Below are 15,260 nucleotides of genomic sequence, written 5' to 3' on the forward strand. Positions count from 1 at the left end.
CACAGGCTAGTAGGCAAATTCCCAACTAGCCTCAGGGGAAACTGAACTCTACCAGTAAGAAAGACAACTTCCCAAATGGTGGAGGATCAAGGGAGGGGCTTTGATATATACCCACCCACTGCCAATTCCGACTCATAGTGACCCTATAGGTTCCCATAGAGTTTCCAAGGAGGGCCTGGTGGATCTGAACTGCTGACTTCTTGGTTAGCAGCTGTAGCACTTAACCACTATGCCACCAGGGTTTCCCAAAGACGCATGGATAAAGGATGTTAAGTTATATAACATGAAGCACCAGAAATATATTTGCTGGTATACTAAGAGTTCCTCACAAACTAAACACTCTGAAGGTAACCTAAAATGTTTCACTTTTTACCCCAAATATAAACTACCTCATTTTTACATTATACACAAATACAGAAGTTTTGGTATTGTTTTTTAAGATTGGCTGCTACCTAAAGCTATGATAGTTCATGCTTTACATACAGAAAATCTGAGTGAAAAGTTTTATGAAACTAAAAATTATGTTTCCCACACAAGGCTCATTAAAATATTTTTAATATACATTTTCTTCTCACTCAGAAATACACGAAACTCTTAAATATATCAGTAGTAAACAATGAATGCTACTGATGTGAGTACAAAATGTTTTACAAATAGAATAATCTACATATTCAAAACATTTTCAACAAAATTTTCACACATTTTTTCAGGGTATAGTACAAACATAAATCTGGTGAGGGTACTTCAATCAAGAATGTTATTTTTATAATTTCAGTCTTTCACAGCTTAGTGTGTATGTAATCTCACTGTTGATAAAATAGAGGATTTAAGTATTTTCCATACCTTAATAATCTTGTAATGGAACAGAAAAGTATCTGTGTGTTACATTTCTTGGAGAAATTAGTTGTTATGAAGTGCCATTAGGGCTTGTTTCTTCTGTGAATGGTTTCTGAATGCTTTCAATATTTTCATCCCAAGTGTCAAATAAGTGTCTAGTCTATTTATCCGTGATGTGCTATTTCTGAAACATGAGCTGGTAACATGTATGTTGCCTTTCACATTAATGGATGAGGTAGCTCAATCAATGTAATCACCGAGGTTTGAAGTGAAGGGAAAAGGAAGAAAACAAAAACATTCTTACTATTAGCCAAAATTCACATCCTTTCCACTAACACAGTTTTGGAGAAATAAGAGGAAAGAAAATATGAAGGTTGGAAGATCAATCCTGAGAAAACATATGTGAGGGAAAGGATGAAAATGTCCCACCTAAATGATGGCTCTGTAATACAAGTTTCCCCAGTCAGTCGGTTGCCGCATTTTCATTTATATTTCTATTTTCCAACTTTCTGAATTATAAGAGTCATTTCAACAAATACCACAGACATATATACAGTATACAGCAGAGCAGTATGCAACAATTTAAAATAGTCATGAAGTACACATGAATGTAAGGCACTTTTGCGGTTACAAAAGTGAATGCCTCAAATTTAGGTATTTACCAAAAAAGGAGAAATATCTTCATAAAATTTCACAGGATCCCTGAAAAACCAAGTAGGCATGAATCATTAGCAACCTTGGCCAATGTTTTGAGAACCTTAACGTGACTGAAGAACAGAGATAGAAAAGGTAAACAATTTTTTAAATCACAGAATTCTATCAATCAGCATCAGGACTCTAAAATTACTCTCCTAAAAAAAGATTAGCTCCACGTTCTTTTTGTTTTTCAATCACAGAATACTGAAGAGTAGGCAACAACTACTCACAGTGTATGCTGTTTAGATTTTGTGATGACAACACACCAAGTCGATTATAAAGTTTTGACTTTGTTTGGCAAAGTTCGTTCTTACAAATATTACAGCTAAGACAAAATCTCATCCAAACTACTTAAAATGTAAAATTCATGTATTTTCTTCAAATCAAGAATTTTTAATCCACAAACACAAATTTCGTTGTTCTAAATAATGTGAGTTTCCCTGTGATTCCTCAAAATTAAGAGGAGGTTTGTAGCCTACAATAAACTATATTTTCTTGTCTGGGAGAGACAAAAAAGTTTAGACACTACAAAGTCAAAAAGTTAAGGGAATCATCAATTTTTTAATCCATCTTTCCCTGCAATTCTAAAAGGGCCAACTCTTCTCTAGCTCACAGTCGGTGAGGACAGGTCATTAACAAAGCCAGGGATTCAGGATGGATGTAACCGTATCCTGCCAGGCACGGGAACCTCTTTATTCACAAAACATGGGCTTTAGCCTTATAAAAATGATTAATTCTATGTTACATACTTTTAATAATTCAGTGGTTATCTGTGACTTAAAAATGAGATTTTCAAATAATTTTCTTAAAATTGAAGAATGCAATTAATAGGTTCTTCTTGCTGAATGTGGAGGTTAAAATGCACACCTAGCTCCTTTCATTATTTACAATTCAAATCTTTGTTGTACTTCATCTGCAATCATTCCAGAAATTGCAAGGGAAGAAGTGGCAGCAGGGGAAGGTGCATTTCTCACATGAAGAATGTGACTTCCAATGTCCCCAACCCCTCCATCGAATACAAAATCTTCTACCAGATTTCCATCTCTATCCAGGGCTTGGGCTCGTACTCCAGCGGGACCTCTGTAAAAGCAAAAGAGAGGCAGGAAGAGATAGGACACTTTACAATTAGTGGTTTTGAAACCCACTCTTAAAGCAATATAGTCTTTACTCTTCCAAATGCAAATTACGTAGGAACTCAATATGTAGGTTAGTGGTAAGCCAAAGGGTGTCCAGTTGTAGACTGTCAAGCCTATATCCTCAGCCTAGAGCCTAAAGTCCACCACATGATAATAGTCACTGAATGTTTGTCAGTGAATAAACATATAGGTTAGTCAGTAACAGTGACACCTGTGACAGTCAGAACTTTAAGGGACTAACTTGTTTTTCTGGGTCTCGCAAACTTTCTGCCTTTGACAGGGTTTAGTATTACGACTTTTCTATCGCTTGTTTTAGTGGAAAATATTTTAATTTTCCTTCTCTGACAGGTTTCCATCTTACACAGGTTTCAGCTTTTACAGGTTTTACTGTATAAAAATCTGTCCTTTCCAAAAGAAGCAGATAAATTTACATTCAATTATAACAGATGTATTCTTAATTTAAATTTACAAATGAATTTATTATAAAATCAACAATGGGAACAATACAGCTCTCTTGATTAATACAAAGTTAGGAAAGCAAAGGTTATGGATTTCAGTTGTGATCCTTATCAGCTACAGTATTCTGTTTTTATTTTGTTTTGATTACACACTATTAAAACTTACAGAGAAAAGTATTTGCAAATAGCAACAAGTTCTTGCTTTGTAATTTGTTTTTAATTATTTACAGTTTATCATTCTATACCAGAATAACCTTCAATTAAACAGAGATGACAAGAAAAATATAAAAATGAATTAACTTGGCAGCATGCTATTGTGTCTTTGCTATTTAAAGCTCTGTTTTATAACACTTGAGTTCCCATACTACATTTCTGTAAGTTTTTAAAAGAGTTAAAGTATACTTTACAGATGTAATTAAAATCAAATGGTTCTGGAACCCAAAAGCACCTCCTTTGAAACTGTTCAAGGAAATCTAGTTTTAAAATGGCTGCCGTATCACACCACCAGGACCGAAGAAACCAGGAACAATATTGAACAATTTTGAGTGATTCTGGGCCAACTCAGATAAGTACTTGAGGAGGATACAAAGAACAACATGAGGGCATTGCTCTCTATGACCTCAGCCTAGCTAAGAAGAGATACCAAACCAAAACCAAACCCAGTGCCATGGAGTCGATTCCAACTCACAGCGACCCTATAGGACAGAGTAGAACTGCCCCATAGAGTTTCCAAGGATCGCCTGGTGAATTCAAACTGCTGCCCCTTTGGTTAGCAGCCGTAGCACTTAACCACTAAGACACCAGTGTTTACAAGAAGAGATAATGATAATAAGACGCTGTTTACGAAGTGTTTATTGCTTCCCTGAAGCCTTGGAAACCCTATGGGGAAATTCTACCCTGTCTTATAGGGTTCCTATGAGTCAGAATGGACTCCATGCAGTGGGTTTTCCAAGTGCATTTAATTCTCAAAACAATTCTAAGAAACTAATACCATTTATATTTAACATCAAAGAAGTTCAGTGAGATTAAGTAACTTGACTGAAGTCACACAGCTATACTGTTCATTGACAGGTAAATAAAAATGACATGTGGGAAAGGTTCTATGGTAAAGGTTAAGTATTCTGCCCTGTAGATGCCTGCAGGGAATCTGGGCAGGAGATATTTCCAAGTAAGGATCAGATATAAAGTTAGAACACAAAAAGACAGAACTGAACTGAAAGCTAAATTTTCTTAGGGGAAGGATGCATGTCAGTGTATCAGCCAGTGTGTGGTCCATTTGGTGCATTCCATATTTGTCGCTTATATTAACTCATCAGAGCAGCATTTCTCTCTTTTCTTGGAAAATGCTTTTGTTGCTGTTAACAGCATCTTTGTTATATATGCTTTTTGTAATATTCTTAAATCACATCACTGTTATGTATGCTTCAATAATGTTTTTTACACTGTTATAATTTTTTTAATGTTATTTATTTTGTTGTCAAGAATATACTCAGGAAAACATACACCAATTCAACAGTTTCTACGTGTACAATTCAGTGACATAGATTACAATCTTCAAGTTGTACAACCACTCTCATCCTCCATCTCTGAGATGTTCCTCCCCCATTAACATAAATTCACTGCCTCCTGAGGTTCTTATCTTTCAAATTGCTGGGTCAATCTTATCCCATATAGACAGTTCTTAAAACAGCCTAATGCCCAAGGCAGATATTTTTTACTACTTAAGCTAATCTATTGTTTGGTTTTGAAACGGCTTCAGGGGATATTTTTTAAGGTTTAAAGATTATTCAGGGCAGTAGTTTTGGGGGTTCATCTAGCCTCTGTGGCTTGTTATGATGTATTTATAATCCTCTGAAACACCTACGCATAAGTCATTTATAATGTGAAATTGAAAACAATTTCTGAACTTAGAAATAGAAACATATATACTTCTAGAATAGTCTTTAACCATTAACTATAAGTCCTTAGAAAGTTGTTCTAACCTTGAAAAAAATAATAGAAGCATGTAACCAAATCAAACCCATTGCCATCTAGTCTACTCCAACTCATAGTGACCCTATGGGACAGAACAGAATTGCCCCAATAGGGTTTCCACGGAACGGCTGGTGGATTCGAATTGCTGACTTTTTGGTTAGCAGCCATAATTCTTAACCACTGGGCCACCAGGAGCATGTAAAGGAGGTCATAAATAACTTCCCTAAATGGAGTTTGTACCTGTACTCTGTAATTATGGAAGGTAATATTAATCAAATCCCTATAAATTAATAAAACATAAATATGTCACTAAACAATTTCCATCATTTTTAATTAACCAACTTGGTCTTGCACATATGTAGTAAACAAGAACATGAAGAGTCATACAACAATTCCCTAACTGGTAATAATTCAAATCTCTGTAAATTAGCAAAATACAACAATTTCCTAATTGGCAATAAAACATACCAATTTATAGTTAAACATGATAGCACACATAGTATACAGGCCCATAGATTTTTGCCCATTTTTTGCGAAAAGACAGACGCAAAAGGTCTCTCTGGCTCTCTGTCTGAAGACTGAGAGCCCACTGAGATACAGCTTGCCACAACCAACCCTGGACCCTATCTGCAGGAGACCTCCTCTGAGTTCGAGGGGTGGTCAAGTCTCCTCCCTGTTGCTGTTGTATTAGGTGGCGTCAAGTAAGTTCTGACTCATAGTGACCCTATGCACAAGAGAACAAAACACTGCCTGGTCCTGAGCCATCCTTACAATCCTTGTTATGCTTGAGCTCACTGTTGCAGCCACTGTGTCCACCTTGTTGAGGGTCTTCCTCTTTTCCGCTGACCCTGTACTCTGCCAAGCATGATGTCCTTCTCCAGGGGCTGATCCCTCCTGACAACATGTCCAAAGTATGCAAGACACAGTCTCGCCATCCTTGCTTCTAAGGAGCATTCTGGTTGTACTTCTTCTTAGACAGATTTGCTCGTTCTTTTGGTAGTCCGTGGTATATTCAATATTCTTCGCCAACACCACAATTCAAAGGCGTCATTTCTTCTTCGGTCTTCCTTAATTTGTTGTCCAGCTTTCACATGCATATGATGCGATTGAAAATACCATGGCTTGGGTTAGGCACACCACTTGGGTGACACCTTTGCTCTTCGACACTTTGAAGAGGTCCTTTGCAGCAGATTTACCCAGTGCAACGCGTCTTTTGATTTCTTGACTGCTGCTTCCATGGCTGTTGATTGTGGATCCAAGTCAAATGAAATCCTTGACAACTTCAATCTTTTCTCCGTTTATCATGATGTTGCTCATTGGTCCAGTTGTGAGGATTTTTGTTTCATGTTGAGGTGTAATCCATATTGAATGCTGTGGTCTTCAATCTTCATTAGTAAGTGCTCCAAGTCCTCTTCACTTTCAGCAAGCAAGGTTGTGTCATCTGCATAACGCAGGTTGTTAATGAGTCTTCCTCCAATCTTGATGCCCCGTTCTTCTTCATATAGTCCAGCTTCTCGGATTATTCGCTCAGCATACAGATTGAATAGGTATGGTGAAAGAATACAACCCTGATGCACACCTTTCCTGACTTTAAACCAATCAGTATCCTCTTGTTTTGTCTGAACAACTGCCTCTTGATCTATGTAAAGGTTCCTCATGAGCACAATTAAGTGTTCTGGAATTCCCATTCTTTTCAATGTTATCCATAATTTGTTATGATCCACACAGTCAAATGCCTTTGCATAGTCAATAAAACACAGGTAAACATCCTTCTGGTATTCTCTGCTTTCAGCCAGGATCCATCTGACATCAGCAATAATATCCCTGGCTCCACGTCCTCTTCTGAAATGGGCCTGAATTTCTGGCAGTTCCCTGTCGATATACTGCTGCAACCGTTTTTGAATGGTCTTCAGCAAAATTTTGCTTGCGTGTGATAATGATAACCAAAACCAAACCAAACCCACTGCCGCCGAGTTGATTCCGACTCATAGCGACCCTATAGGACAGAGTAAAGCTGCCCCATAGAGTTTCCAAGGAGCACCTGGTAGATCTCAACTGCCAGCCTCTTAGTGAGCAGTCACAGCACTTAACCACTACGCCACCAGGGTTTCCGATACTGATGATATTGTTTTGTAATTTCCACATTCGGTTGGATCACCTTTCTTGGGAACAGGCATAAATATGGATCTCTTCCAGTCAGTTGGCCAGGAAGCTGTCTTCCATATTTCTTGGCATAGACGAGTGAGCACCTCCAGCGCTGCATCTGTCTGTTGAAACATCTCAATTGATATTCCATCAATTCCTGGAGCCTTGTTTTTCGCCAGTGCCTTCAAGGCAACTTGGACTTCTTCCTTCAGTGCCATCGGTTCCTGATCATATGCCACCTCTTGAAATGGTTGAACATTGGCTAATTCTTTTTGGTATAATGACTCTATGTATTTCTTCCATCTTCTTTTGATGCTTCCTGTGTCGTTTAATATTTTCCCCATAGAATCCTTCACTATTGCAACTCGAGGCTTGAATTTTTTCTTCAGTTCTTTCAGCTGGAGAAACGCCAAGCGTGTTCTTCTCTTTTTGTTTTCCATCTCCAGCTCTTTGCACATGTCATTATAGTACTTTGTCTTCTCGAGACGTCCTTTGAAATCTTCTGTTCAGTTCTTTTACTTCATTAATTCTTCCTTTTGCTTTAGCTGCTCGACACTCAAGAGCAAGTTTCAGAGTCTCCTCTGACAACCATCTTGATCTTTCCTTTCCTTTCTTTTCAATGACCTCTTGTTTTCCTCATGTATGATGTCCTTGACGTCATTCACAACTCATCTGGTCTTCGGTCACTAGTGTTCAATGTGTTAAATCTATGCTTCAGATCGTCTCTAAATTCAGGTGGGATATACTCAAGGTCATATTCTGGCTCTTGTGGACTTGCTCTGATTTTCTTCAGTTTCAGCTTGAACTTGCATGTGAGCAATTGATGATCTGTTCCACAGTGGGGCCCTGGCCTTCTGACTGATAATATTGAGCTTTTCCATCATCTCTTTCCACAGATGTGGTCAATTTGATTTCTGTGTGTTCCATCTGGTGAGGTCCATGTGTATAGTTACCACTCACGTTGGTGAAAAAAGGTATTTGCAATGAAGTAGTTGTTGGTCTTGCAAAATTCTATCATTTGATCTCCGGTGTTATTTCTATCACCAAGGCCATATTTTCCAACTACTGATCCTTCTTCTTTGTTTCCAACTTTTGCATTCCAATCGCCAGTAATTATCAATGCATCTTGATTGCATGTTCGATCAATTTCAGACTGCAGCAGCTGATAAAAATCTTCTATTTCTTCATCTTTGGCCCTAGTGGTTGGTGTCTAAATTTTAATAATAGTCGTCTTAACTGGTCTTCCTTGTAGGCATATGGATCTTATCTATCACTGACAGCATTGTACTTCAGGATAGATCTTGAAACATTCTTTCTGACGAGGAACACCATTCCTCTTCCGAGTTGTCATTCCCAGTGTAGTAGACTATATGATTGTCTGATTCAAAATGGCCAATACCAGTCCATTTCAGCTCACTAACACCTAGGATATTGATGTTTATGTGTTCCATTTCATTTTTGATGATTTCCAATTTTCCTAGATTCATACTTCGTACATTCCAAGTTCCAATTATTAATGGATGTTTGCAGCTGTTTCTTCTCATTTTGAGTCATGCCACATCAGCAAATGAAGGTCCTGAAAGCTTTACTCCATCCATGTCATTAAGGTCGACTCTACTTTGAGGAGGCAGCTCTTCCCCAGTCATCTTTTGAGTGTCTTCCAATCCGGGGGGCTCCTCTTCCAGCAATATATCTGACAATGTTCCGCTGCTGTTCATAAGGTTTTCACTAGCTAATGCTTTTCAGAAGTAGACTGCTGGGTCCTTCTTCCTAGTCTGTCTTAATGTGGAAGCTCAGCTGAAACCTGTCCTCCACAGGTGACCCTGCTGGTATCTGAATACCGGTGGCATAGCTTCCAGCATCATGGCAACACACAAGCCCCCACAGTATGACAAATTGACAGATACGTTCTCCTCCCCTACGCCGCGCATTAAAGGTAAAAGGCCTGAAGTCTAAAGATTTGGACTCTAACGTTGTAACTGTTAGTTCTGATTCTCGAATGCTAAATGAATGTCTAGAGGTCTTACTTGTGTGCCTTGCCATGACTACCCTGCAATAAACTAAAGGAGTTTATACATGATAACCTTGAGCACTTCTTTATTTATTCTTAAGATAAAATTCTTCAGGACATCTGTGTTTTGAGTTTTCCTGTTCCTCTTCTTGCATCTGGCAGAAGGCCAAAGTGTTGTTGGGGACACAGAGTGGCATACCTCGCCACTGATGTTCATTTACAATGTAAAACTTTCCTCTGCACAGATGATCAGTTACTACATTTATCTTCCTCCTTACAAGCACATAGAAGTTAATACGGATAAATTACTGATAAAAATACACATGTATATGTATTTCTCTTGTAAACACCAATTACGTATATTCTCAATGTTCTCTACACTCTTGTCCAAGTGTTCAAAGCCTACAATCTGAATTGAAAAATATAAAATATTAAGTCTTTCTTAGGATCTTGCTTTAGTTCAAACGAAAGTAACTATTTAACATGAAATATTTAACTACTAAATTTCTCATGTTCCCTATTAAGCACTTAATGCAATTTCAGGGTTTTTCTTTGGATGATTATATAGAGGTATCTCCCCTCAGAACAGAGCTCTGGTGGAGTAGTGGTGAAGAGCTCGGCTGCTAACCAAAAGTCAGCAGTTTGAATCCACCAGCTGATCCTTGGAAACTCTATGGGGGCAGTTCTACTCTGTCCTACAGGGTCGCTAAGAGTCGGAATCGACTGCAATAGGTTTGGTTTGGTTTTGGCCACTCAGAACATCTCAGCTTGAGATGAGTATTATAATTTGAAATCTCAAGATAACTATTCACCATAAGTTTAAGAGCAAGGACAACTGTAGTGTAAAACACTCTCATCTCTAGATTCATGCCTTGTACATAGTAGATATTCAATAGGGCTAGAATCTGATCAAATACAACACAAACCTATAACTCTTAACAACTGAAAGACCAAATTAGCAGATTCCATATCTGAATTCAGCTACCTTTAATGGTTTAGTGTTAGCTGTAGCCACATGTTTACTTATATCTGTAGCTAAATTTAATGAGGGTTCTCCTCCCATTAACTCCCCAGCTATTAGCATAAACCCTCAGGAGTGGTCTAGAGGTCTAGGTAACAAAAGCACTTTAAACACTCAGGAAATCCAAAGAGTTTAGAGTTATATTTCAGGAACCAAAGGCCACATTACTTGAGGTACAGAAAATCTTTACCCCACAACTACCTTTCCATTGAGATGCATCCTTTCAATAGTCCCTGCCTCATACAGGGGTCTCAGTTCCAACTTTCTACCTTGTGCAGACCCAAGGCCTCTTTTCCAGCCCTCAAATGACAACTGAAAGTCCTTAAAGTTCTATCTTTTGTTTTGTGTGATGGAGGCATGAGTTTACGTAATAGTCAAAATTCATTGAGCACTTAAAATCTGTGTATTTTATTGTATGTAAATCACACATCAATAAAAAACAAAACAACAACAAAAAAAACCCTAAGTGCCTCAGTTACCAAAATCAGCAAATCCTCTCCACCCCTCCCAGGACAGCAGTAGCACATCTCCTCTTAGTACCTGAGTTTTCAATGTCCTCTTTGCATTTTGTCTCTGAGGATGCTGGTTACTTTCTTGCACTCTCAGCTATATGCATTTCAAAGGAGGTTGATTATATTTTCTTCAAATTTGGTATTTTGTAGTGTGAGGGTTACCAAGTTATCTACACCAGTGGTTCTCAATCAAGGAAGATTTTGCCCCCAGGGGACATTTGGCAATGTCTGCAGAAACTGATGGTTGTTACCACTAGGGGGCTCTACAGCAATCTAGTGGGGAGAGGCTAGGGATGCTGCTAAACATCCTACGGTGAACTGGGAAGTCCCCAACAACAAAGAATTATTGGTCTAATGTGTCAGCAGTGTCAAGATTAAGAAATCCTGGTCTAGACCACCTTAAACTAAAGTCTCCATTAGAACTTTATTGCAGGAATTTTTGGCTTTTGCCTTTGTGTTTCACAATGACATCCATAATATAGTCTTTAGCTATTATTCATGATAAAAGACATCTTGCCTGAAAATTAACTCTAGAATTCCCCAAATAAGACGTTTTCCAAAATGACATGTGGGAGAAAAGGGGGATCCTGGCATATATGCCTTCATCTTCTATATCCACACAGTGCTAACAGATAACAACCTGCTGTTAAGACTAATATGTCAAAATTAATCACAGAACAAATCAAATGAGTTTAAAGCTAGAATTGTGGACCTTAGGGATTATCATTTAACAATGAGAAATTTGTATGCCTGGTGCATATATAGAGCCCTGGTGGCGTAGTGGTTAAGAGCTCGGCTGCTAACCAAAAGGTCGGCAGTTTGAATCCACCAGTTGCTCCTTATGGAGCAGTTCTACTCTGTCTTATAGGGTCGCTATGAGTCGGAACCAACTCGACAGCACCTAACAACAACAACAGTGCATATATTTGACAGGTTACAGCTTTACATTCCAATCTAGTGTTTTCAAACATGAATGAATAAATGATTTCTTCCAACGGACATTGCTCAAAATGAGCATAGGCAATGAGAAGTCAAGTTGGATTCCCTGTGGTGGTTACTGCAATTTAAGGACGCCATCTTGGGCAACGTATTCCACTGAAAGTGCTGCTTCATTTCTCTTTTAGTAACTGCAGCTGCAGGATATGCTCCCACCTTGATACCAATGATACAGCATTTGTTGCTTTATTATATTGGCTTGCAAGATGAATAAGACAATGTAGGATTTTGGCTTCGAAGTGTGGGAAAGTCTGTTGATCTTATTTTTAAATTAGTATTATGTAATATTTCAGGCATACGAAAAGGTACAGAGAATGAACATCACTTTCTTACCAAACAGCTTAAGAAATAAAGCATTACAGATATGATCAAGGCTCCCCGTGGAACTCTCCGGACTCCATTTCCTTCTCTTCCCAAAGGTAGTCGGTCTCCCGAACTAGGTGTTTATCATTCTCACACTTGTTTTTATTCTGTTACACGTGTGATCCATAAACTGTATATATTATCATCTTTGTTTTTAAACTGTACATCTTCTACAACTTCCTTTTTGTTACTGATATTTCCCACATTTAACAGCAACAGGAATCATGGGAAGGAGTAAATGGATTTAATTGCTGAACATATTCAGCTCCTCTACCTCTAAAAAGAAACCCATCTGTGACTGAATTCACTCCCAAATGTACCCGCCTGCAGTGCACTCTACCCTTTTCTAATACATGCCAATGAAACCAGTAACTGGGCTTCACACCCTTATATCCTTACACTGGAGTGGTCACCAACGCTGGAAACACAAAAGCCTTTATTTATAGGCTGTTGCTGTTAGTTGCTGTTGAGTCGATTCTGACTCAAGGTGACACCATGTGCGCAGAAGAGAACTGCTCCGTTGGGTTTTCTTTTTAAATTTTTTCTATTTTTCATTGTTGAGAATATAAACTGAACATACACCAATTCAACAATTTCTATATGTACAATTTACTGACACTGATTACAATCTTCAAGTTGTGCAACCATTCTCACCCTCCTTTTCTGAATTGTTCCTCCTGCATTAACATAAACTCACTGCCTGCTAAGATTCCTATCTAATCTTTCGAGTTGCTGTTGTCAATTTGATCCCATACGGTTAGGGTTCTTAAAATAGCACAATACTAAACTAGTGTCTGGTTTTAAGAAGACTTCAGGGAATATTTTTGGTTTAAGGTTTTAAGATTATCTCAGGGCAATAGCTTCAGGGGTTCATCCAACCTTCATGGCTCCAGGAAGTCTGCAGTCCATGAGAATCTGAAATTCTTTTCTATGTTTTCCCCCTTTTGACCAGGATCCTTCTCTAGAATCTTTGATCAAAATGTTCAGTAATGGTAGCTGGGTACCATCCAGTTCTTCTGGCCTCATGGCAAAGGAGGCAGTTGTCATGTACTTAAATAGCCAAACATTCCACTTCATTCCATTCCATTTCCATCTTCCTCCCATTCCTGACTCTCCTTCTTCCTCTGTTGCTCCAGGCAAATAGAGGTCAATTGTTGTGCCCTGGATGGCAGCTTGCCAGCTTTTAAGACCCCAGGAACTATACAATGAGCTACATGATTAAACAGAAGCACTAAATACAATATTAGGCCAATTAGCTGGGATGTCCCATGATATCATGTCTCTAAGCCTTCAAACCAAGAAACCAAAACCCATGAGGTGTTCGGTTGTATGTAAGCAGCCTCAGCAGCTGTTCTTTTTTACTGTTGTTGTTGAAAATATATCTATCACACTCTTGCCACTTTAAGTTTTTACAGTACACATATTGACAGCAATTACATTAACTGGCTGTGTAACCCTACCGTTCACCAAAGCAATTCTTTCATCACTGTAAATCAAAACTCAGTGCTCCATAAGCAATAACCCCCCTCCTCCTGCCCCTGGTACCCACAAATAAACTTTGGTCTGTATACATTTGCCTCTTCTTGTCTTTTAATATAAGTGAGGGCATACAATATTTGCCCTTTTGTGACTGACTTATTTTACTCAGCATAATGCCTTCAAGCTTCCATAGGGTTTTCAAGGCTGTGACCTTTCAGAAGCAGATCGCCAGACAGAAGCACTTCTGGGTGGGTTTCAACTGCCAACGTTTTGGTTAGTAGCCAAGTGCTTAACCGTTTGGGCCACCCAGGAGATTTATAGGCTAGTAAAAGAAAATAAAACCTAGATATTTATCTCTCTTCCATTTCAGAAGGTGAGTAGAAAGGGGTGAGGGAGCTAAGAGTAAAAACATTTAGCTGGGTTTTAACAGTTTTTCTAAGCATTCAAAGAGGCTGGTCTCAGAATGATACATTAGAGTCAGATTTACACCAGGAAGCTCCCCTAAGGGAGACAGCTCAGGTGATTACTGCTCTCTTCCCAGACACAGAGTCAAGCCTGCTGACATTTTACACTAGCAAGTCCAGCAGCTGTTACAGAGGACAGACATTTGGTGTTCTGGAGAGTCAGGGGGAGATGGACTATAGATGCAGGGAGAGTACCTCAAAGTCCACTGCTAATTAGGCTTAATAAGTGACTGGTTTAGGGAAGATGAACACCCTAAAAAATCACCAAAGAGGAAAGAAAATAGGGTTGGGTAGTATTTAGGACAATCTATAGATCAAGTCCAAAAAGTCTTTTATCTTAAAGAAAAAATAAATAAGTTCCCTTTCTTTGCCCCATACCTTTGTAGCAAGGGCTTAGCTTGTTACCACACTACTTTCCACTTCTATCCTACAGGTAGAGTCCCTGAGCCAACTAGGGCCAAAAAAAAAAGAAGAAAAAATGCAGACAGGAAACAAGGTTAAGACGCCAGGCTTAGGAATGTTTCCAGGAGTTTTTTTTTTTTAAGATTTATTTTGTTGTTATTGTTGAAAGTACACACAGTAAAACATATACCAGTTCGGCGGTTCCTATGTGTACTATTCAGTGACACTGATTACACCGTTAGAGTTGTACAGCCATTCTCACCCTCCTTTTCTGAGCTGCTCCTCCCCCATTAACATAAATTCACTGCCCTCTAAGGTTCCTATATAATGTTTCAAGTTGCTGTTATCAATTTCATCCCATATAGATAGTTCTTAAAAGAGCATTATGATCAAGGCAGATATTTTTTACTAGTTAAGCTAAACTATTGTTTGGTTGTAAGAAGACTTCAGGGGATATTTTTGGTTTAAAATTTAAAGATTATTAAATAGTTTCAGAGGTTCATACAAACTTCATGGCTCCAGGAAGTCTGGAGTCAATGATAATTTGAAATTCTGTTCTACATTTTCCCCCTTTTGATCAGGATTTTCCTATAGACTCTTTGATCAATATGTTCAGTAATAATGGTAGCTGAGCACCAAACAGTTCTTCTGGTCTCATGGCAAAGGAGGCAGTTCTAAGAGGTTTTAAGAATGAATCAAAATGTAATAATGTTTTAATATGTTTATTACCTAATTAGTTAACAGTATATCAATTAACTTATACAGA

At 38.4% G+C, this 15,260-nt stretch overlaps 1 protein-coding gene across 1 annotated transcript in view; it reads right to left on the minus strand.

Annotated features, from left to right (window-relative positions):
* Positions 1-589: 589 nt before the first annotated feature.
* The window catches only part of L2HGDH (L-2-hydroxyglutarate dehydrogenase), a 53,697-nt gene continuing 39,026 nt past the window's right edge, over positions 590-15,260 (minus strand). The window contains exon 10 of the mRNA XM_049897364.1: positions 590-2,613. Coding sequence (XP_049753321.1) covers positions 2,418-2,613 — 196 coding nt within the window. The 3' untranslated portion in view covers positions 590-2,417. The remainder of the gene's footprint in view (positions 2,614-15,260) is intronic.

This window comes from Elephas maximus, chromosome 10 (genome assembly GCF_024166365.1).
Source record: "Elephas maximus indicus isolate mEleMax1 chromosome 10, mEleMax1 primary haplotype, whole genome shotgun sequence".
In the NCBI taxonomy this organism is placed as follows: domain Eukaryota; kingdom Metazoa; phylum Chordata; class Mammalia; order Proboscidea; family Elephantidae; genus Elephas; species Elephas maximus.